This window comes from Micromys minutus (assembly GCF_963924665.1).
Source record: "Micromys minutus genome assembly, chromosome: X".
NCBI classification, from domain to species: Eukaryota; Metazoa; Chordata; class Mammalia; order Rodentia; family Muridae; genus Micromys; species Micromys minutus.
In genome coordinates, this window is record NC_137970.1 from 14,148,651 (window position 1) to 14,171,177 (window position 22,527).

At 42.4% G+C, this 22,527-nt stretch overlaps 1 protein-coding gene across 1 annotated transcript; it reads left to right on the forward strand.

Moving 5' to 3' along the window:
* Window positions 1-5,573: 5,573 nt before the first annotated feature.
* LOC308415859 (protein SSX4-like) lies at window positions 5,574-22,453 on the forward strand (the record flags this gene model as incomplete). Its single annotated transcript, XM_080910886.1, has 7 exons — window positions 5,574-5,642; window positions 6,103-6,217; window positions 6,484-6,558; window positions 7,267-7,316; window positions 7,669-7,744; window positions 10,826-10,936; window positions 22,371-22,453. The coding sequence occupies 7 exons, from the start codon at window positions 5,574-5,576 to the stop codon at window positions 22,451-22,453; spliced, it is 579 nt and encodes a 192-aa protein (XP_080767012.1).
* Window positions 22,454-22,527: the final 74 nt, after the last annotated feature.

A 22,527-nucleotide genomic window follows, 5' to 3' on the forward strand; every position in this document is an offset into this window, starting at 1 on the left:
TCTCCATGAGTGTATATACTTAGTAGAGTTTTATTTACTGTTGGTTTTAAGGTTATTTCGTAATGGCTGGGCAGGATACATGGAATTGTTTCAATTTTTCTGTATTTATTAACGCTTGTGTTGCAGCATGTGCTCCAGTTTGGAGAAGGTCCATTGTGCTGCTTAGTAGAATGTGCACTTGTGCATTCTTGGGGTTTGTGTTGAATATTCTGTAGATTTCTCATAGGTCCATTTAATACAAGAGGTCATTTAATTCTAAACTTTCTGTTTATTTATTTATTCTTGGTCCAGATGTCCCATCTGTCGAAGAAATTGGAGTGTTGAAACTGCCTCCTAGGCCTAATATCCAAGGTGTACAAAGAACTCAAGAAGTTCGACACCAGAGAAACAAACAACCCTATTAAAAAATGGGGTACAGAGCTAAACAAAAAGTTCTCAATTGACGAATATGGAATGGCTGAGAAGCATCTAAGGAAGTGCTCGACATCATTAGCCATCAGGGAAATGCAAATCAAAACAACCCTGAGATTCCACCTCACACCAGTCAGAATGGCTAAGATCAAAAACTCACATGACAGCAGATGCTGGCGAGGTTGCGGAGAAAGAGGAACACTTCTCCACTGTTGGTGGGGTTGTAAACTGGTACAGCCACTCTGGAAATCAGTCTGGCAATTCCTCAGAAAAATAAACATAGTACTTACTACCTGAAGACCCAGCTATTTTACTCCTGGGCATATACCCCAGAGAAGCTCCAACATACAACAAAGACGTATGCACCACAATGTTCATAGCAGCCCTATTTATAATAGCCATAAGCTGGGAAGAACCCAGATGTCCTTCAGTAGATGAATGGATACAAAAATTGTGGTATATTTACACAATGGAGTACTACTCAGCTATCAGAAACAATGAGTTTATGAAATTCTTAAGAAAATGGAAGCATCTAGAGAATATCATCCTGAGTGAGATAACCCAGTCACAAAGGAACAGACATATATGCAGTCACTGATAATGGGATACTAACCCCAGAAAGCTCTGAACACCCCAGAAACAACTCACAGACTATATGAAGTTCAAGAAAAAACAAAGGCCAAAACAATAAGAAAGAAAATGAAAACCATTATGCTTAATCTTTACACACCAAGAAAACTTTGACTATTTCCAGGTTGTTTTACATGTACTTTATGATCATTGTAACTAGTAAGATTTTAATGCATACTATCAAACCTTTAAAAATCAAGTACTGACAAAAATGTATTCATATTTTTATGCAAAAATGATTAAAATCTGTACATTTATCTTTGTTTTTTAAAATAAAGTTGTTCAATTTTAAAAAAGAAACTGCCTCCTATTATTAAGTTTGTGTTAATCTGAATTTTTAATTTCATTAATATGCTTTTATGAAATGGGGTGCACCAGAGTTTTGTGCATATTTGCTTAGTATCATAGTATTTTATTAATTGTTTGATCCCTTGATTAAAATGAAGTACCTTTGTCTACAGCTATTGCTTCAAGCAGTATATTGAAAAAAAGTGGGGACAGTGAACAGCCCTGACTTGTTTGTTTTTAAAGGGATTGCTTCACATTCTTTTCCATTTAGGATAACGCTGGCTGTGGGGGGGAGCATTCCTTTATAATATGATTTAAAATTAATTTTTATAAATAATTAAGAAGAAAAGATAAGGAGAACATTCAGTGAAAGTCTTAATGCTGGTCCCAAGGTCCATGGACCATTTCCTTGCCCGAAGAAAAGTCTCAGTCGCTCTGAGCAGGGCATTATTGACAGAGCAGTCCTCAGAATGCAAAGTCTAGAGAGCATTAAGCAGCCAATGAAGGCACATACTATTTGATTAGAGAAGCCTTCTTAACAGAAGCACTTGGGAACCCTTTAAAGAGAGCTGTAAACTCTAATCACATGCAGACTGTTTTGCTATTATTCCTAAGAATATTAATAGAAAACGAGCTCTTGGGTCTTTGGGGAAAGAGCATATATAGGAATAATTTCAACTCTAATGCTTTCCTTTAATAGATAATTTAAATCTTAGGAGTTTATTGTTAAGTGATTCTAGGTTAGAATGACTAAGGAAGACAGAGGAGAAAGATTTAAAGTGGTTAGCCATTTTGTTTTAGATAAATAACTGCATGGTAGAGGATGGTCTAGATCTAAGGGAAAGACCAGGTATCCATAGGAATTGACATTTCAACAGGTAAACAGATCCAGGAGTAGCTAATGCCAGGGAGATGGATGATGATATCCCCCTCCCGCAATGATTTTATTGGATATTCTCTGTATTTACATTTCAGATCTTATCCCCTTTCCCACAATCCCATCTCGCCTCCTCCTCCCATTGACTCCATGAAGGTGCTCCCTCTCCCAACCACCCTCTCCCACCTCAGCACCTTGGTGTTCCCCTACACTGGAAAAACGAGCCTTCACTGGACCAAAGGCCTCTCCTCCCATTGATGCCAGAGAATGCTGTCCTCTGCTGCATATGCACCTCGGGCCATGGGTCTCTCCATGTGTGCTCATTGGTTGGTGTTTTAGTCCCTAGGAGCTGTGGTGGGTTTGGTTGGTTGATAATTTTGCTCTTCCCATGAGGTTATGGACCCTTTCAGCTCCTTCAGTCCTTTCTCTAGCTCCTTCATTGGGGTCCTTGTGTTCAGTCCAATGGTTAGCTGCAAGCATCCTCATCTGTATCAGTATGGCTCTGGCAGAGCCTCTGAGGAGGCATCCATATCAGGCTCCTGTCAGTAAGCACTACTTGGCATAAGTGATAGTGCTTGGGTTTAGTGGCTACATATGGGATGGATCCCCAGGTGAGGCAGTCTTTGGATGATTCAAACCAACACCCCCCCTACTTTATTTACCCCTTTAGGTGGGAACACTTAGTACATCCCCTTTGTGATATACTTCTGTCCTGGAACTCTGGGAGCCAACATTCCATTCTTACTTGCCCCACTCACTTCGCTGAGGCTTTCAAAGCGAGTGGGTGCTCTGGTTGCTGAGTCTCTAGGGACAGCTGAATCAAGGTAATTATTTGGGTCTCTTCTTGGAGAAACACTCCTTTGTCCCTTCCTGTCTGAGGGAGGTTCTTTCTTGGGGATGCCCCAGTAAACTAAATCTGAACAGATAGAAAAGTTAGCCTGTGATGACCAACTTGTGCCTTTCTTGTGTCTCCAGCATTCCTCAAACCTTAGAACTGTTAAGCTAAACCGTTACCGGGCAATTACTTAAGGATACTAGAAACTATAATCATTTTGTGTCTGACAGACCATTGTGTCACCGTTTCTAAGGGAAGTAATGTGCCTCTTAGCTTCACAAACTTTGAAACTACCTATATGCCTCGAGATGTCCTCCATCCTCAGTGACACCAGATAATCTATGTCAGAGGGGCTACCTTCCAACCTTGGGTGAAGACACAATCTCGATGGTCCCAGAGACACCTCAATGTCCACTCACTAAAAATGTTCTGGGGACTTCAGTTTGAAGACCCCTGATTAGTGTATCTTGAGATGTGCCATATTCTTTGACTTTGTGTTGATAATCAGTCTTGTAGATATGGAGATTCTAGGTCTTTTATCTCTGCAGAAATTTCTAAATTAGCCCAGTAATAGTCTAACAATTCACACTCTACTTAACATGCCCCCCCCCCACTTTTCAGCACAGCATAGCCATATATCCATTTCCTAGCTCCCTGGCAACCATCAGTTGGGGAGACTATTAAACCTGTGGCAATTCTTGCACCAAATTTACATCGGACACACCACAAAATTTCTACATACAATGCAGGGCACTGTACCACAAAACAGTAATCTAAATTTCTTAGGAAGCAGGTACAGGAGAAGTATTTGGGCCCAGAGTTTCTCTGTTACCTTGGCAACCTAGTAACATTCTGTCTCTAGGGGAAAACTTTTAAGAGTAAGTAATGATGTAGACACACGTATTTAAGTTTCAGCAGGTGCCCAGAAATGTCCTTTATTAAAAAGTTTATTGTGTTTATTATTTTTAAATCTATTTATTTACTTACTTTAAACCACCAATTGCCGTCCCTCTTCCTCCTCTCCTCCAAGTCCTTCTCCAACCTCCCTTCTTCCCACATCCACTCCTCCTCTGTTTCTCTTCAGAAAAGGGCAGGCCTCCTATGGATATCATCCAGCCTTGGCATATTGAGTTGCAGTGGGGCTAGGCTCATACTCTATTGAGGCTAGAGGTAACCCAGGAGGAAAGGGTCCCAAAAGCAGACAACAGAATCAGAGAGAGCCCCTGCTCCTTCTCTTAGGAGTCCCACATGAAGACCAACTGTTAAATGTGTAGAGGGCCTAACTCAGTCCCATGCATGCTCCCTGGTTGGCAGTTCAGTCTCTATGAGCCCCTATGGGCCAAATTTATTTGATTCTTAGGTTTTCTATTGTCCTTGATACCTTTGGCTCCTACAGTCCTTCCTCTCCCTCTTCTGCAGAAGTCCTTAAACTCCACCTAATGTTTGGCTGTGGGTCTCTGCATCTGTCTCCATCAGGTGTGGGGTGGTGGTGGTGAACCCTTTCTGTGTCTATTACTTTTTAATAAAATAAAAGGTTAAAGCATTTATTTACTAATGAAGGGGAAATTCTGGAAATGTTAAGGAGCCACCCAGAGCTGGAAGAGAGCAGAGGAAAGGAGCATGGGAGTTGAAATAGAAGTATGATGGTTCAAGATATACCTGTGTGTGCTTATCAAATATGGTTAATTCATATCTCTGTCCTTATGTATTCATTTCCATGTGAGTGAAGCTTTATGACCTCTCTACTATTTTCTGGTATAACTACTATTTTCTGGTATAACTAGGGAATTAATGCAAGGGCTTCTCACAAGGAAGGTAAGAATCCTAGTACTAAGCTCCAACTTAAGTCCCAATTGAATCTTTAAGACAGGATTTAATTGTATATTTCCCAGACTGGTTTAGATCTCACTTCATAGCTGACTCAGGCAGGCATTGAACATATGACCCTTCTACCTCAGCCTCCCATCTACCCTGTTACAGGCATAAGAAGGGAACTCCGGTTTCTTTTTTCCTCCCTTTCAAATTCACCATATGTAGGTACTGTAGTCACTAAAGGGTACTATAAAACACTAGCAGCTATTCTTCCTCTCTACCTGTGTATTTGGTGCTTGTGTGCCTTATTCTTCTGAACTTCTCGCCACCCATCTTCCAGCGACAACCATTCCATTCTTACCTTCTCTGAAATCAGTCTTCACTTTCCTCAAATGGGTGAAAGCATGTGGTTGCCTAATTCAATAACTTTCTCTTTCCTTTTAATCTCAATGAACACTCCAGGGAAACTAAGCAGGACAGAAGCCTGACCCACTCTCAAAGACTCAAGATACCTTTATACATACATGTTCATAGAATCCGACAGATTCCTAACCACTAACTCTCCCATAGACCTAATCTCGGGGTGAAAAGGGGTACAACAAAATTTCAGGTACTGACTGTTACTGTCTATCTGCAACTCCCTTCCTTCGCAGGACAGTTTGTTTCGAGCTTGAAGAAGACAAGATGGTGTCTTTTCAAAATCAAAGTGATCTCACTAACATGAAAACAGTGAGTTCCTGTGCAAAGATCCCCGTGGAAGTGTTTTATGAATCAAACAATATATGCAAGGTGAGGTGGCCAGGTAGTGGGTGGACAGAAGCAGCTGAGTGATCAAGGGCCATTGTAGAATGACTTATCAGAAGGCGGGAATCAGAGGCACTTGGGACAAGGACCACAGTCTCCACTGGACCTCCATAAATCTCAGGATTTCTCTCCATGCACCAATGTTCCATGTGTCCTTCTTCAGCATCCCTGAAGACTTCAGACTAATGACCTAGTATTAAATTATTTTAGTAACACTCAGCCCCTTGTAAGTGGAGAAGGAGAATAAATAAGCAGCACTGAGCATTTCTACTGACTGGGGGAAAGGCTATTACATCTCTCGCTCGACCCTAGCATTTCCCAGGATGGACTGTCTTGATTCTCTAGGTGAACCACTAAGGCCCTCCAACACAGAGGGCATTCTGGGATGAATGGCACACATGTCCATCAGAACAGTTGCTAGAATTATCATTTCCTTCTTTTCTAGGCCATCCAAGATATTTCTGCATACTTTTCTGATGAAGAGTGGGGAAAGCTGACCAAATGGCAGAAAAGTGCCTACGTGTATATGAAAAGAAACTACGTCAGAATGACCGGCCTAGGTAACAGAAACTCTGGGTTCAGACTAGCCTGGGGGTTTACAGTTTGTTTTCTATGCCACATGATACCTTTCTCCATGGAGAAATGTCAAGGTACTTGCTGAGTATACTGCTCTAGTCTACCTTGGGTAGGACTGACAGCATAGACCATAGGCAATAGAGCTCGGGCCTCTTGTGGACCCTAATATCTGTCCTGTACCCCAGATCCTAGCAGCATTTCCCCCTCTTTGTGCTGCCTGTTAAAGAACAAGCATTTTGCTTCCTCTTAGGGGTCACAGTGAACCAACCAGTTTTCATGCGTTGCAAGGAACAGGCCAAGCAATCTGTGGTCAAATTCATTGAAGGTGAGTGGTCAGGGAGGAGCTGTGAAAGAGCACCTTCTCAGTCAAGATGCCTAGAAAGATCACAGGCAGCTCATTTCTTCTTCAGATCAGGGTTGTATGGAAACGTATTTATTCTGAGGGTTATGTAAAAGATCCTGTCATATAAAATTCTAAAACATTATAGTGTACATTATTATGGATAATAAGTAAATGGCCAATGTGTAACACCTTCAAAGAGAGTCAGAATGTCCTATGTCCTATCAGCTTGTCCCCAGGTAAGTAGGCTAGGTTGTACAAGCTCCCACAAGCACTTTAGTTGATCTAAACACCGGGTCTGAAATTTATGCACAGTATTTGAGAATAAAGGAGAATTATTTCATTAGTTAGCCCCCAAAAGTACTGAGCTCAATAACTTATCCTTACTCATGCAGTCAACACCTGATTATTCAAATCATTTCATGTGTTAAATAAATTTTCTCATTATTCCACACCGGAAAGTTTAGACGGTGATGAGGCTTAGCTGACACTTCCTAAACAATCAGGAGACTTCTAAAAGGATACTAGAGATAGTGCTCCTGTCCTCAGTCAGGTGAACGAGAGCCAGGCTCCACCAGCTCCTCCTCCATGCATGGACTCACTGTCCACTCTAGCCTTCCCTAAATCAGCAGGATTCCAAGCTTTTGGAATAGTTACTAACAAACAAAACCTTTGATTTCTCACTCCCTGTAGATGAGCGTTCTGATAAAACTTATGGCGTGACACAAAGAAAACGTATGAAGGTGAGTATCACCTCTTTCTGTAGGAGTGCACCCTGTTTGCTCCTCAGTTCATACCCACATTGTTGAGGATAGCTTTCTTTTTGGTGGTGGATAAGTGTATAGATATATTTTTGATAGTTAAAGTGTAGATTTTAATGTAAAACTCCACGTGCTGTTTCAAATGCCAGTTATAACTATATGGAACGTCACTGAATCTTTGGGTTTGGTTAATTTTGGTATGTGATGTTTTTATTTATTTGCCAGGTCTTGCCCTAAATATTGGGCAAATTAGAATACTCTAAATCAAGTAGCAGAAATACCTTCTGTAGATTACTATTTGCCAAAATGCCTTATCTCTGATTCTTTTTTATAGCTGGCATCAGTGACAATAAGTATTCGGAATGTAAAAGGAGGACTTGCCTCTGAAGAGAAAGGTTCCAATGTGGCAGGTTGGTTGCAATCTACTTCCTAGTCCTTAACACAATTTATTGTTTTTTAATGTGGTATTTAGTTACTTCTTTGATTATTTTATATAAGGTGTTTTAATCATATTCACACATACCCCACCCTTTCATTTAATAAATATAAACATCTTTTCTAGCTGTTTTCCCTCAACATCCATACCTTTTTTTCATTAAAAAAAAAACCCAAGCCCAATTTGTGCTATCTACATATTGTGGGATGTAGAAGCACCCACCAGAGTATAGTTGAACTACCAGGGGCCATACTCATAAAGGAAACTGACTCTCCTCCCACAAAAGCCACATACTGTTAAGATTTGCTCACAGAGGCTGAGAGCACATGAGCTCCTAGTCACTTCATGCTAGAGTGCTGGCAGGCTTGATCATTTGCAGGTCTCAGGGGGGCAAAGACGCCTACTGTGTGTTCATGACTTTAACAACCTTGTCATATCCCTCAAACACTATATTGCTCTGTCGCGAATGTCTTTTGCCTCTTAAGATCTCTCTATCCCCTCTTCTGCAATAGAACTTGAACTTGGGAAGAAGGTGTGTGACATACATGTTTGATGTTTAGCTATGTAATCCATAAATCCATACACTTACTTTGTGCAGTCTACCCAGATAGGAGTTTCTGCATTAGCCACCACTCACTGTACAAAACAACCTCTCTGATGCAGTCTGAGCGCTCGCTTACCTGTGGGTAGAGAAATGAATTTAGAAGACAGTTTGTACTACACTCATTTAGCAAAATCATAGTAATGCATTTTCCTATGGGGCCTTTGCAACACAGGTCCTTGGTCAGACTTAGAGTACCAGACCTGAGTTTCTTCAATTAGAGCATTTTCATAATTAGAGTAGGATAATGAGGGTTGGCACAACTGTGCTAAATTATTGGCCAAAGAGTGGTTTCCCTAACTCTCTAATCTGTAGCCCAAACTACTGAAGTGTAGCCATGTCTTCCTTCCTTTTGGAAGTGCAGGTCTTGCTCCTGTCGGTATTCCTGACAGTCATTTTTCATATAGAGATCGCCAGCTAGCTTCTTCTCTGTGAAGGGACCATGCACTCATCTTGCCAGAAATGACAGGGCTTTCATGGTGAGCCCCTTCCACTGTGATCAACTTCAGGACATGACTATACTAGAGAACTGTCTGCTCCAAAGCCCCAAGCCAGAGAAACCCTCAGAGGCACCTGCTCTTTATGGAATGTGGGTTTCCACAGTTTCATGGTCAAGTCTACTGTAGGGACAGTTCTGGGAGCTGAGAGGTAGTGGCCAGAGAGGACATAGCTAAGGACTGAAAGACTGAAGGGATCCTGACACTGCAGTTCCAGAGGATCTGACACAGTGCTTCCTCCACAGACACACCCACAAACATAATTCACATACACAGAGACAGACACAGAAATAAAAATGCAAATATACAATAAAAGGCAATAAATTCTGTTTCTGAGCTCAGAAACAACATTCTTTTAGTTTTGTACATAGACTCCCACATGCATGACTCAGGAAGTTGAATGAAAGGTAGCGTATTATTAGTGACCAATGACACATCTTTATATCAACAGACATAGTGTAGGCGCCACCTTGCCCAATTCTACCTGAAGTGTTCTCACCAGCATCTTATGTGATACCACCCCTGGCACCAGGTTCTTTAATACCTAGATCACTATGTCTCCATTCTTTCTTCCCCTTCCCCTGTTGTGTTAATCTGCACACACCATCATGGTGCATGCAGTACTGTCTCTGTCACTCTAGTCACACTGACTGTCCACGCAGTGCACGACAAGCTTGCGTGTGCAGCCTTATATTTCCCAGAGCCTGTGGTTTCTCCAGTGCTTTTCTTCGCCTAGTCTTCTTTCCTCCACACTCTTAATTACATCTCTTTTGCTTGCGCAAATGACAGTCTATTAAGACTATAAAGGCAAACATTGTAGCCCTGGAAACACGGTTTACTTAGGACATTGCTTTCTCATTTAAACACCCCTGTTCTTTTTCATTTAGTTACAAAAAGTGAAATACTTTGTCAAGTGTGATTAAAACGTTATGAAAATCCTTTTAAAACACCTGCAAAAGATCAAGCCCTTCAACACTCTGCCATGGAAGAAGGGGTCACCAGGTTCTGCCACTCTTAGAGGATATGAAGGCAGTTGCCAGGACAAAAGGCCTAATGAAACTCACTGGGTCTCACCAATACCAAGCAAGATGAAATAAAAGGGAATCTAGTGGTAGGGAAAAAGGGCACTGGCATGACTCAAGAGAGTAATTAGGCGTATAAGTGATCGAAACACATTATATATGCATATAAAATGTCATAATGAAATGGAAAAATATATGTAACTAATATATGCTAATATAACCTTTAGAAAAATACATGAGAAGATACTTAACCTCTAAAACAATACAGAAATGCTACTGATATCCCGAACAAGTGCTTCAGTGTTTAAAAACTGCAGAAGAAAGCAGTATGGGGAGGAATAACCCATCCTGTGTTCCAGGAGCACTAACTCAGAGACACCTGCACACCCAAGAGAAAGCACATGTTTTGGGACAGACAATAGGGTGATGTTGGATGAGAGGAAACCATGAGGGAAACAATACTCTGGTTTCCCTGGCGAGTATTAGGTGTTTGGAACAAGCCCTGAAAATCCCAGGCCTTTCTGGGTGAGGAGCTCACCCAGTGCCAGTTCAGATGTTAGAATGGGTCTCCATAATCATAATTTGACTTGTCCTTCTTCTGAAAGCCATGTAACACTGGCTTTCATGCCTTCTACATGCTCTGAAGCTAACTGTGAAATCCATACAACATAAGCGAATGGTCACTGGTCCTTGTAATGGAGGACAAAAACAGAAAATCTATATCAGGGGGTAGGGTGGGGGACCAGAGAGTACAACGGGACATATAACACACAATGGCCTTTGGTCTGTACTGCTGTATGGTTGAAATCTCAATCTTTGTGAGCCAGCAGAAGTAAAGGCCCATGGGCTCATGTGAGGGACAAGCCCTGTTGTTTTCTGAAGATAAAAGGCCCTAAATGACCTGGCTCTCATGCACTAACCTCTCCACATTTCAGGAGCTGGGAGTATTCAGGTAAATGCTTGGAGCCACCGGCTGCGAGAGAGGAAGACTCGAGTGATATATGAAGAGATTAGTGACCCTGAAGAAGATGACGAAGACTACATCTGTAAGTGGGCCTCTGACACATCTCAAAATGCCCAGAACACACGTTTCTCATATGGTATTGGGCCCTACCCAATCATCCACTTCTAGTACTTTGGGGTGCAACACTGAACTGAAAATCGTATGTCATGCTTCCTTTACTCCAGTGCTGGGTAGTTTAGAGATTGGAGACCTTCCCTAGCCAGGATGCTATGGGCTTTTTTTTTTTTTTTTTTTTTTTTTTTTTTTAATGTATGTGAGTTCACTATAGCTGTCTTCAGACACACCAGAAGAGGGCGCCAGATCCCATTACAGATGACTGTGAGCCACTAAGCCATTTCTCCAGCCCTGACATGGGCTTCTAAATCCTAAATTATCATTCAAAGTATAGTCCATACCATCCTCTGGCTAAAGAATTGAAAGACAAGGTTGAGGCAGCTCCTGTGCTCTAGCAGAGGGTTTGCTTGTGGAGCAGAGGCTCGCAAGTCGGATGGAAGGAAAGCATGTAGGCTGTGAAGGACAGGAGGGAAAAGACCGGTGAGTAGGTGGTGGCAACTCACTAGCATTTCTCTTCCTTCTCTTTTGTCTGCCAATCAGAGTGGAAATAAGCCCACGGTGGAAGAAGAATGTGGTGGGAATTGAGGATCACAGCTGCAGCTTTGAAAGACTACATATCAACACCATATATACATAAATATATTTATTTATTTATTTATAAACTTTTAATACAGTTCTGAATTAAGCATGTGTCAAGTGCTTGTTCTCTTAGCAATTTTGTAGGCTGTGTCAAATACTCTTAGGAATCTGCTTTCTTTGTGCCAAACATTTCCTATTATTACGGTCACTGTGCTGAGCCCCACTAGAATTGCTCTTTCTGTGCCAGGCACTCTTTAATAGATCTGGCTGGATGGTTAGCATCCGGTCAGCCCTGCAGGCAGTACATGCTAAGCACTCTGTGAGTATCATCTTACCGTGTGACAGCCACTCTGGACGAATACTCATGCTTCAAGCAGGCTAGATGATCCAGTGATAAAGGATATCCTGCTGCCAGGCCAGTCAACTTGAGTTCAGTCCTAAAGACCTACATGGCGGACAGAGAGAACTGGGTCCCTCACAGTGTCCTCTGAGATTCACAGCTGAACACGTGTGAGTGTGTGCATACACATACAAACATATTCATGTACACATGCACAAAATAACTAAAAAACAATTGAAAATATAAGTCGATCAATATTTCATTCAGCAAGGCATATAACTAATGATATATATAATATGCATATATGTATATGTGTATATATGTATATGTGTATATATGTATATATGTATATGTGTATATATGTATATATGGTTTGTGTGCCCTGTACTTATCTGAGGCATCACACATCAGTCATGTCTGCACTGAAGTACACTACCTTCCTTTGCCTAGGATTGCCAAGCAGCCATCTATTTGTTTATTTTAACATGTTTCTCTGTCTTTCACACACATATACAAGTCATCACTAGGGTCACCTGTTACCTGCCATGCTACACCAGAAATATGTCTAGTTACAACTTTGTCATTTCATCTTTTGGTTAGTACACACGTCCTTGCCTGTCCCTTGCCTGTCAGCATACAGGTGGCAAATCCACATTCTGTGATGTTGGGAGAATCTGGCTTTGCTTGACAGCAAATGGAACCTTCATCTATCGAAGAGCCTGAGACTCAGTGTACAGATGCTTGCTTCTGTGAAGATCAAAAGTTGGTTTTTTTACCTTCTAACTTTAGCTTTTTGGGGGTGAGTTGTAATGTCTGATTTTAGGGATTAAACCCAGATCCTCCTGCATGCGAGGCAAGGGCTCTACCACTGAGCTGCACTGGACTAGTAGTTACTGTTTCATTGCTAACAAAATACTGAAAGAAATAAAGGCAGAAAGATTACTCTGGGCTTACAATGGGTTCAGTTGATGGATGCTTTTTCCATACATGCAGTGTACAGGAGAGGCTGTTTCTCCCTTCATCTTGGATTAGGGTGGCCAACAAGAAATAAGAAGGGCCCAAGGCAAGAAACAGACTCAAGTACATGGTTCTAATGAGCTAATTCCCCAAAAATTCTTGACTCCTACATAGAAACCAATACCATGTGACAACTCTAACAGATTCATTTGGTGATTTGGTGAAAGATCCCACAACATAATTATTTTCAGAAATGTATATATGTGTATATATATATATGTGTGTGTGTGTGTGTGTGTGTGTGTGTGTGTGTATGTATGTATGTATGTATATACATATATATTATAAGATACACTGAGATTTAGGATTTTATATGAACATGAATAGACAATGAAGTAGACAGTTAACAGAGCTTAAGGGAGGTTTAACAATCGTAGTACTAGAGCCAAGTCCAAGGTCAGACCCAAATGGGAACAAAGGCAGAAGAGCTTATGGAATAGCAGAGTTAAGGCTTATAGCTGAAGGACATAGTACAAATGAAACCTAGAATTCTGGACCACTGCAGACAAGGGACACATAATCTCTGTTGGTATAATAAAGGCTGCAGTCTTATTAGTAATGTTCCATGGCTGATGCTATTCGGTGAGCTATGTTATATGCTCATTTCACGTGCCATTCGTATGTAAGAGTCATAACACCCCATGTAACTCTCCTAGGAATGATGGAGGTAATGTGAGTTCCTATGGATATGGCTCTGATGAACATAAGTGTAGAGAGGGAAGAGACAAGAGACCTCTGCCTCAGCGCTATGTAGAGATGCAGAGTGTTCATAGGTGCTGATAAATGGATGTGTTCAACAAGCCAAATGCAGAAAGACAGATGGTTTAGGGTTAACTTCAAATGAGTAACCACATTTAAATTTGTGTTCTTGTGTAATTTGAGGGGACATGAAACTAGAAAGGGTATCAGTTATAAGATTTGAGGTGAAGTCCTTAAGGAGGTACAAAGAGTAACTCTGTATACAGGGGCCAGGAAAGTAGTAACATGGACAATTAGGGGGAAAGAAGGGGACTAGTAGGATGAGGATAGGGGGTGGGACAAGGTGATTGAGACTTGGACTGATTAAAAGCCAAGAATATGGGAGTATGTCATTATGAAAACCATTACTTTGTATGTTGCCTTAAAACATCAAGAACATAGAGTCCCGAGGATAAAATGCAAAATAGTCTACTTTGAAAGCAGAATTAGTGGTCCTCTGTTAGAGGAAGAAAATCTTATATTTAAGGAAGACAGGGAGCCATGAATGGAAGTTAGAACCTGGCTATTCTGGTCACTCTCTAGAAGTGCCCACACCATGTCATCTGTTGCACTAACACTCACTGAATGGCCATCAGAACAATCACACACGTCAAGTACTAAAGATCACTCCCAAGGAAAATGCCGGTTATGGAAGACTAATGCTTTCCAGTGCAGAAGAGTGCTCAGAGATCTGTGGGATGGGCTTTGTGTTTTAGGGTTCTGAAAATATGGCTTTAAACCATTTTGTATGAAAGAATGCTCAACTCATTTATAGATATTTAAGTGTTCTTCATATGTGCCTATAGGAATTAAAATGTGTATGATTCGTTCTGAACATATTAGGAATCCCAAAATAATAGCTATTCATGAAAATACCAAATACACAAGGAATGCATCTTATATGATCCAAGTGCCAACGAAGACATTTGGAAGTTCTGTATCCAAGTTATTCAGAATTCAATCTGTGCTTGCACCTGAGTTTTGCTTCTGGAGGGTACTCAGTAGGTACACATCCACCTGGAAAAGGCACTGAATCAGGGTGTGGATTAAAGGGTTAAAGGGCACTGTGCTTGCTGGACTGACTGGCATGGGCTGCTCTTGTAAGGTCCAAATTGATGCAGCCTCTTTAACAGATTGGTTGGAACAGGGTGTCAGGCCCCAGTGCCGAAGAAACCGTAGGCACAAGGAAATGAGAGCACAGTTATTCCTTCCTGGCTTGTTCTAAGTGGAGAGCTTGGTCCGTTGGGCCCTTCATTCCTCTCATCTTCAGAGGCTCCAACCAGATGCCCTTCATCCCTAATTCTTAGAGTGTCTGGACCCGCCCTGTGCCACAGAAACTCATCTTAGAGTGGAGAATCTGGTTCCAAGTCAACGATTTTTCTCAGCTTGATGAGCAAAATAGCTTTAAGAAGAAACCTGTAGTCTGACAATGACAAGTTTAAGTGTCTCTTGGAATAAGAGAGACTGAACATAATGAATAGGCTGGAAATATTTCAAGAAAAAAGTGTAATGGTTTGAATATGAATGGCACTATTAGAATGTGTGGCCCTGTTGGAGTAGGTGGGTCACTGTGGGTGCGGACTTTCAGACCCTCATCCTAGCTGCCTGGGAGTCAGTCTTCCACCAGAAACCTTTAGATGAAGATGTAGAACTCTCATCTCCCCCTGCACCATGTCTGCCTGGATGCTGCCATGCTCCCGCCTTGATGATAATGGACTGAACCTCCGAACCTGTAAGCCAGCTTCAATCAAAGGTTGTCCTTATAAGACTTGCCTTGGTCATGGTGTCTGTTCACAGCAGTAAAACCCTAACTAAGACAAAGAAATTGATAGAACTATTACAGGTTATGTTAAAAGGTAAACTTGATTATGTTCCCTGCTTTGCTACATAATCCCACACAGTTCACTTCACATAAATCTATATATTAGAGGAGTATATATGTGATGTCCCTACTTCCAAGGCAGAATTTCTGAAGCTCTGGGTTATAGCTGATGAGACTCTATCTGTGCATTTCAGCATCATCCCTGAGGTTTATCAGGTTTAGCAGTGTCCATTAGTTATCAGCAAACATACAGCATCCCAATTGTAGCCAGAAGGGCCAACTGTCAAGAGGAGATGGTGGTAGCAGTAAACATTATGACAGGAATCAAAACTCTTAATTCATTGACAGTGACAACAAACAATCAGGAAAAGGTCCCATAGACTGATTTTGGTGCTCACTGTCGTGTATTTTAGCACACTATAATGGCAAATTTGGGTCAAAGGCCAAGTTTTTCTTCTAATTATTCATTTTTATGCCTATAAGTTAGTGCTGCTATTGCACTTGGCCAGAGAAGTGTCTGATAGCAGTTACCACAGAGATTCTTAACTGGCCAAAGTGTTGAGTATGTGCAATTGTGGAATTCACAGCCTTAAAAGAGGCAAGCATATCATCTCCTCCGTGGGCCAGGCAAGTCCATGGAAGAAAGTAAAGAAAGATTGTAAGAGGTAGAGGAGAGGGTGCAGTGGTGTGGACTCAAGTCTCTAGGACATGACATAGCCTTTGCATGCCTGAAGTCTCAGCAGCTGTTATTATCTGCAGAAGATTGGGCCTTCATATCCTGTCATGGAGAGGGTAGAATGCTTATGAGCCTCTCTAGCATTCCTGAGGATTGGTAGAAAGTTAACAGTTGCTATGGAAAGGGGCTTATGAAATCACACTCTTCCCCTAAGAAGGATCTCTATGTAATGAATGCTTTCAGAAGGTGAGGAAAATTTACTTCTGTGGTGTAGCCACTTCTAAGGTACCCATGATTCTGGTCTTGATTCCTTAGCAATGCCCCTATAGGAAACAAATGAAAAACATGTGTTGACCAAACACGACCAGAAGGTAGAAGAGACACTACTAGGGTATGATGATTTGTATATGCCCAGCCCAGGGAGTAGCACTATTAGAAGCTGTGGTCCTGATGAAGTAGGTGTGGCCCTGTTAGAGTAGGTGTGTCACTGAGGGCTTTAAGATCCTCATCCTAGCCTGGAAGACAGTATTTTGTTAGTAGCCTTCAGATGAAGATGTAGAACTCTCAGCTCCTCCTGCACCATGTCTGCTTGGATGCTGCCATGCTCCTGCCTTGATGACAACGGACTGCACCTCTGAACCTATAAACAAGCTTTTATAAGAGTAGCCTTCATCGTAGTATCTGTTTATAGCAGCAAAATCCTAGCTAAGACAGAAGTTGGTATGGGAACTGGGGTATTGCTGTGATAGGCCTGACCATACTTTTGTTTGGAAGAATGTGGATTTGGGGACATTGTATTTGGAAAGCATTGGAATACTTTAAGTGTGGCTTAATGAGCCATCCTAGAAGGAATAGAGAAGACTTTGTTGCTGTGAGTGATTTGAACTGAGCCAACCTGGCCCAAGAGGTTTCAGAGGAGAATTTCAATATGTGGCCTAGAGACTGTTTTTGATGTATTTTGGTGAAGAATGTTGTTTCTTTTGCCATTGTCTGCCTGAGGCTGCCTGAGGATAAGGTGAAGAAATTTAGATTAATTGCTTTGAAACAGGAAGTATCAAAACAGCCTGGTATAAATTCTGTTGTATGGTTATTAAAGTTTTCTCTTATGAAGAACATTTTAATGAAAAGGAGCAAGTTGATAAAGGAAATATACAAAATATATGGTTCAATTAAAGGAATACTAGAAAGTAGAATAGAGCTGAATCCTATGTTCTAGAAGATACCAGATTAAGGGAGTGAGACTTTGGAACAAGGTCTTACCCAGCTATGTTTGGATCCAGGCATGGTGGTTCACACCTTTAATGCTAGGAGATACCGCCAAGCAGATCTCTGAGTTCAAGGCCAGCCTGGGACAAAGCAAGTTTTAGGTGAAGAAAAGTTTAAGTCCAGGTGTGGTGGTATACACCTTTAATCCCAGGAGACAGACAGGAAGATATCTAAGTTTAAGGCCAATCTATAGAGCAAGATCCAGGACAGCCAAGCTTAGGCAGTGAAGCAGGTGGAAAACAGAAAGCTGGTGATAATGTAATAGAACAAGGGAACCAACCATGTTCCAGCCCCAGCAAGCAGCAGGATTCAACAGCTTTGGTCGTGTGGCTATGGCTTTAGAGTGAAAAATAGAAGGGACTACTGGGACAATTGATGCTGGCTACCTAGAGTTAAGAAATTAGTGGTAATCAAGAAGAGACCAGCATCACTGAGGTGAAATCTTCTGGGAAGTGTTTTCTGAGAAGAGGAAAAAAACTGTGTTTCAGAGATAGCTAAGGTTGTACCTTGTACTGCAGTTGTACTTAGTAATGTGTAAGAGTCACCCAGGTCATACTAGATTTGAAGGCATAAAGCGGACATGAAGAGCAGCTGAGGCTTGGCATTCTGAGAGGCCAAGGAAGGCCATTTGGTGAAGGTACAGCCTTAGTTGTAGTTGATGGCCCAGGACTGAAGGGGTCATGCAAAGAAGTTGAGGTTTGGCACCATGAAGAGAGCCTATGAGAGGCTATTGGTGAAGCCTAGTTGTAGCAGAAGACCCCAGTGTGTTGGAGATGCCAGTACCATGGGATGATCACCAAGAACAGCAGCAGCAGTGGAGTGGATCAACCTGAGCTTAGAGTGCTACAGAGGGCAGAGCTGGAGAGGTGATGCCAGCCCTTTGGAGGAGCCCAGATGATCATGTGAGGATCCCAGAAGTTGAAACAAAAAGCTAGAATACTGAACCTGCCTTGGAGACCACAAGATGCTCCAGATGCTCCAGATGCTCCAGATGCCTGAGCCGAGTGGGCTATTTGCTAAAGAAAGTGTTAACAGGGAGTGGAACCAGACCAGGAAAAGAAGTTTGTTGCAGTCAACAAAGATAAAAAAGGAGTTGGAGGTCTGAAGATCACTTTGACATCAGACACGGAGATGCAGAATTTGGGGGTTACCCAGCTGGTTTCCTGCTTTGGGAATCACAATTAAGTGATTGGATGAATCTCAGAAGAGTCCTTGAACTTTGGACTTTTAACATTGTTGAGACTGCTATAGACTATGGGGGACTCTGGAAGCTGGACTAAATGTATTTTGCATTATGCTATGTTTAGGTGTGGCCCCCATAGATTCATGTGTTTGAACAAGCCATGGGAGTAGAATGTAATGGTTTTATATGCTCGGTTCAGGGAGTGGTACTATCAGAAGGTGTGGCCTTGTTAGAGTAGGTGTGGCCTTGTTGGAGTAGATGTGGCCCTTTTGTGGTAGGTGTGGCACTGTGGGTGTGGTCTTTAAGACTCTTGTCCTAGCTGCCTGGAAGCCAGTATTCTGCTAGCAGCCTTCAGAGGAAGATGTAGAACTCTCAGCTCCTCCTGTACCATGCCTGCCTGGATGCTGCCGTGCTTCTGCCTTGATGAAAATGAACTGAACCTCTGATCCTGTAAGCCAGCCCCAAGTAAACGATGTCCTTATAAGAGTTGACTTGGTCATGGTGTCTCTTCATAGCAGTAAAACCCTAAAACATTGAGGTTGAGTAGGTTCTACCAGAGTATTGGGACGAGGAGTAGTGTGAGGGAGCAAAACCAGGGTACTTGGTAGTGATGGTGATGAAAATACATGGGTAGGTGGGGATCTATTCAATAACCACTCCACACATGCTCCTCTAGGTAACTTTAATTGAAGTTGTGGGTTGACAGAAACAAGACAAAAGCAAACAAACCAAGTCTGGTGAAATAGAAGACTAGTTGAGAAAGTCACTGAGATCAGGAGTGGGAGGGGTATACAGCCTAGTGATGGAACAGAGTCTTGATTAAAACTTATTATGTACATGTATATGTGTCACAACAAACTATATTCAAACAGCAGCAACATACCTCCTTCCACGGTGTCAGAACCCTGTATTTGTGACTCACTCCCTTAGCATGGGCCAGATCCTGGGACAATGCATAGGCTAAAAAAGTAATATTACAGTTAAAAGTGACAAGGTCGGTGGATGAAGAGATGGTTCTGTGGTTAAGGGTACACACTGACTGCTCTTACAAAGGACCCGGATTTGGTTTCCAGAAGTCACATGGCAGCTCACCTGCTGTTTAACTCTACTTCTAAAGTTGTTGTTTCCTCTTCTCACCTCTACTGGCTCTGCACACTCCCAGTGCACATATATACATGGAGGTAAATCATTCAAATACATAAAAATCAAAGGAAGTAGATCCTTTTTTAAAAGTGGCATGATCATCTGCATAGGAAATATGACAGCGCATTAAAGATCTCAACAGATATGTCCTGTGCACGTGCTCCTGTTCCCCTTGAAGAATAGAGCTCAAATTTGCGCTGTTAACTCCATCCACCCTTGCCCTTGCCCCATCTGAGCACCTCGGTGCCCCATACATAGTCAAAGCTTTTAGTTATGCTGCCAGTTTCATCTGCCCCCACCCTCTGGACCCATACTCCCAAACACACGTGGTCCCTTCTCTAGCCTGAGACATTAGATTCACACTGCCAAATCCACCCATCCCTGCAACCTTTCCAAAGAGGTGCACTGGACCCAGGCCTACACCTCTACCGACTCTAACTGCTTACCATAGAAGCACATGTCCCACGTCTGTCTTTCAGCCCTCCTTCTGCCCCTCTTCTTCATGTAGAGATCCCAGTCTACTATTCTAAAAGGAAGAAAAGGGGCGAAGTGAGGAAATGCTGGCCCAAAGCAAAACCAAAGAGCAACAGGGCAAATACCAAATTCTGCATGTTTATGTCTGATGTCAAAGTGCTCTTCAGACCTCCCACCCCTTTCTACTGTGTTGGGCTGATTCCACACTCAGTCTGCAGCTCTTCTTGGCATGTATCCCATGACTCTGGCATCTCTAACACCTTGGGGTCTCCAACACAATCCAGGCTTTACCTTCACAGCCGCATGCAATGGCTCATCTGGGCTTCCAATGCAGGTACACCCCTGGGACAAGTCTGGCCTCGGTGGCTTTCCTTAGTCAGAGAGGGAGATTCCATAACTCTTTTCTTGTATCCTTGACTCTAAAGCCAGAACCATGTGGCCAAAGCTTTTCAGTTCTGCTTGCTGGGTCTGGTCCCCTCTTTTAATCATCACATCTGCATCATAGAACAAGTCCCCAAACTAAGGAAAGACACACCCATACAAATACAAGAAGCACACAGAACACCAAATAGACCAGACCAGAAATACGCACAGCATATGCTAGTTAAAACACTAAGAATACAAAACAAAGGAAGCGTATTGAAAGCTGCAAAAGAAAGGTAGCAAGTCACAAAAAAAGGAAAACCTATTAGAATAACAAACAATTTCTCAGTGGACACTTAGACAGCCAGAAGATCTTGGAACAATGCAGTCTGAGTGCTAAAAAGTGAACACAATAGCTACCCAGACTGATTTACCCAGTGACACTATTGGCCGTAGCTGAAAGAAAATTGCCCATGCTATAAACAGCTTAACAATTTTGTATCCCACAAATAACACCTAAAGAAAAGACAGGAAGCTGTCTCTCAGGCTGCAGAAAGAAACGAGTGTAGCTAGGAGACTGTTGAAAGAAATACAAAGCCGTCATCACAAAAGCATAAAGTACCAAGAACATAATGCCACCAAAAATCAACAACATAATGGCTACAGTCAGCACAGACTTTTAAATATTAACTTTAAACATCAACGGCCTCAGTTCTCTGGTTAAACTACATGCTGGCTTAATGGATCAGGAAACAAAATCCATCTACCTGTTGCCTATAAGAAACACATCTTAACTTTTAAAGACAGACACTAGACGCTGCCTTAGAGTAAAAGGATGGACCAAAGTACTCCAGTCAAATGAGAATGGGGACAAGGGAACTGTTGGGATATATGTCAAAATAGACTTCAATCTAGAGTTACTGAGAAGAGATAAAAAAAGGACACTTAATTCTAACCTAGAGAACAATTAAGCAAGACATTACCATCCTAAACATATACGCACCAAATACCAGCACACCCAATTTCATTTAAAGATGCGCTCGTGGACTTAAAGACACAGACTGTAGCACCAACCTGTTAGTTATGTGTGTGAGTTCAATGCCCCCGTTTCTCCCACCGACAAGCCACCTGGACAGACAGTGGACAGGGAATCATGAGAATTACATGGTATCAGTCATCAAATGGACTTAAGTGATACCTACAGAATATTCCACACGAACACCAAAGGGCATACATTGTACTCAGCAGCAGAAGGACGGGTCTCCAAAACAGACCATATCCTGGGATACAAAACCAATCTATGATTGAAGGAAGATTGAAACGACACCGAGCATTCTATCTGATCACAATGCACCACGACTTAAAACTGACAGCATACCAATCTCCTGGAGATTAAACACTACATTATTGAATGATGAATGGGTCAAAGAAGAAATCAAAACAGAAACAGCATTTCCGGGAACTAGAGGAAAACACAGCATGAAACCTCACTGTGAAAGTAGTCCTAGGAGGCAAAATTATAGCTTTAAGTGTCTACATTTTAAAAAATGAGAAAAAAAGGCCCACCTCAGAAAATGAGGCATGGGCTTCAGGCCCCTAAGGAACCTCTGAGCAGGGGGCTGGGCGGGTAGCTAGCCTTTTGTCAGGCTGGCGACCCAACCAGGTGAGCCATCTCTCCAACCCCCCCTCCTCCCCCGCACCCACCCTCCCTCCTTCACCCCCCCTCCGGCGCGCCCCCAAGGCCGGCTCCGCCCCCTCTTGGAGTGGGTGGTGTGCTCCTGCGGCTCCTGTTGTGTCGCAGGCACACGCGCCGTTGGCGGAGCTGCAGATAAAAGTGGTCTGAGCCCCCACCACCGCGCTGACTGGCCGAACCGAGCAGCCTAGCCACCCGACTCGCTTGCTCCCTCGAGTCCCCACAGCTCCGGCCCATCTTTCTCCAGGCTTCCGGGCCCAAAGTA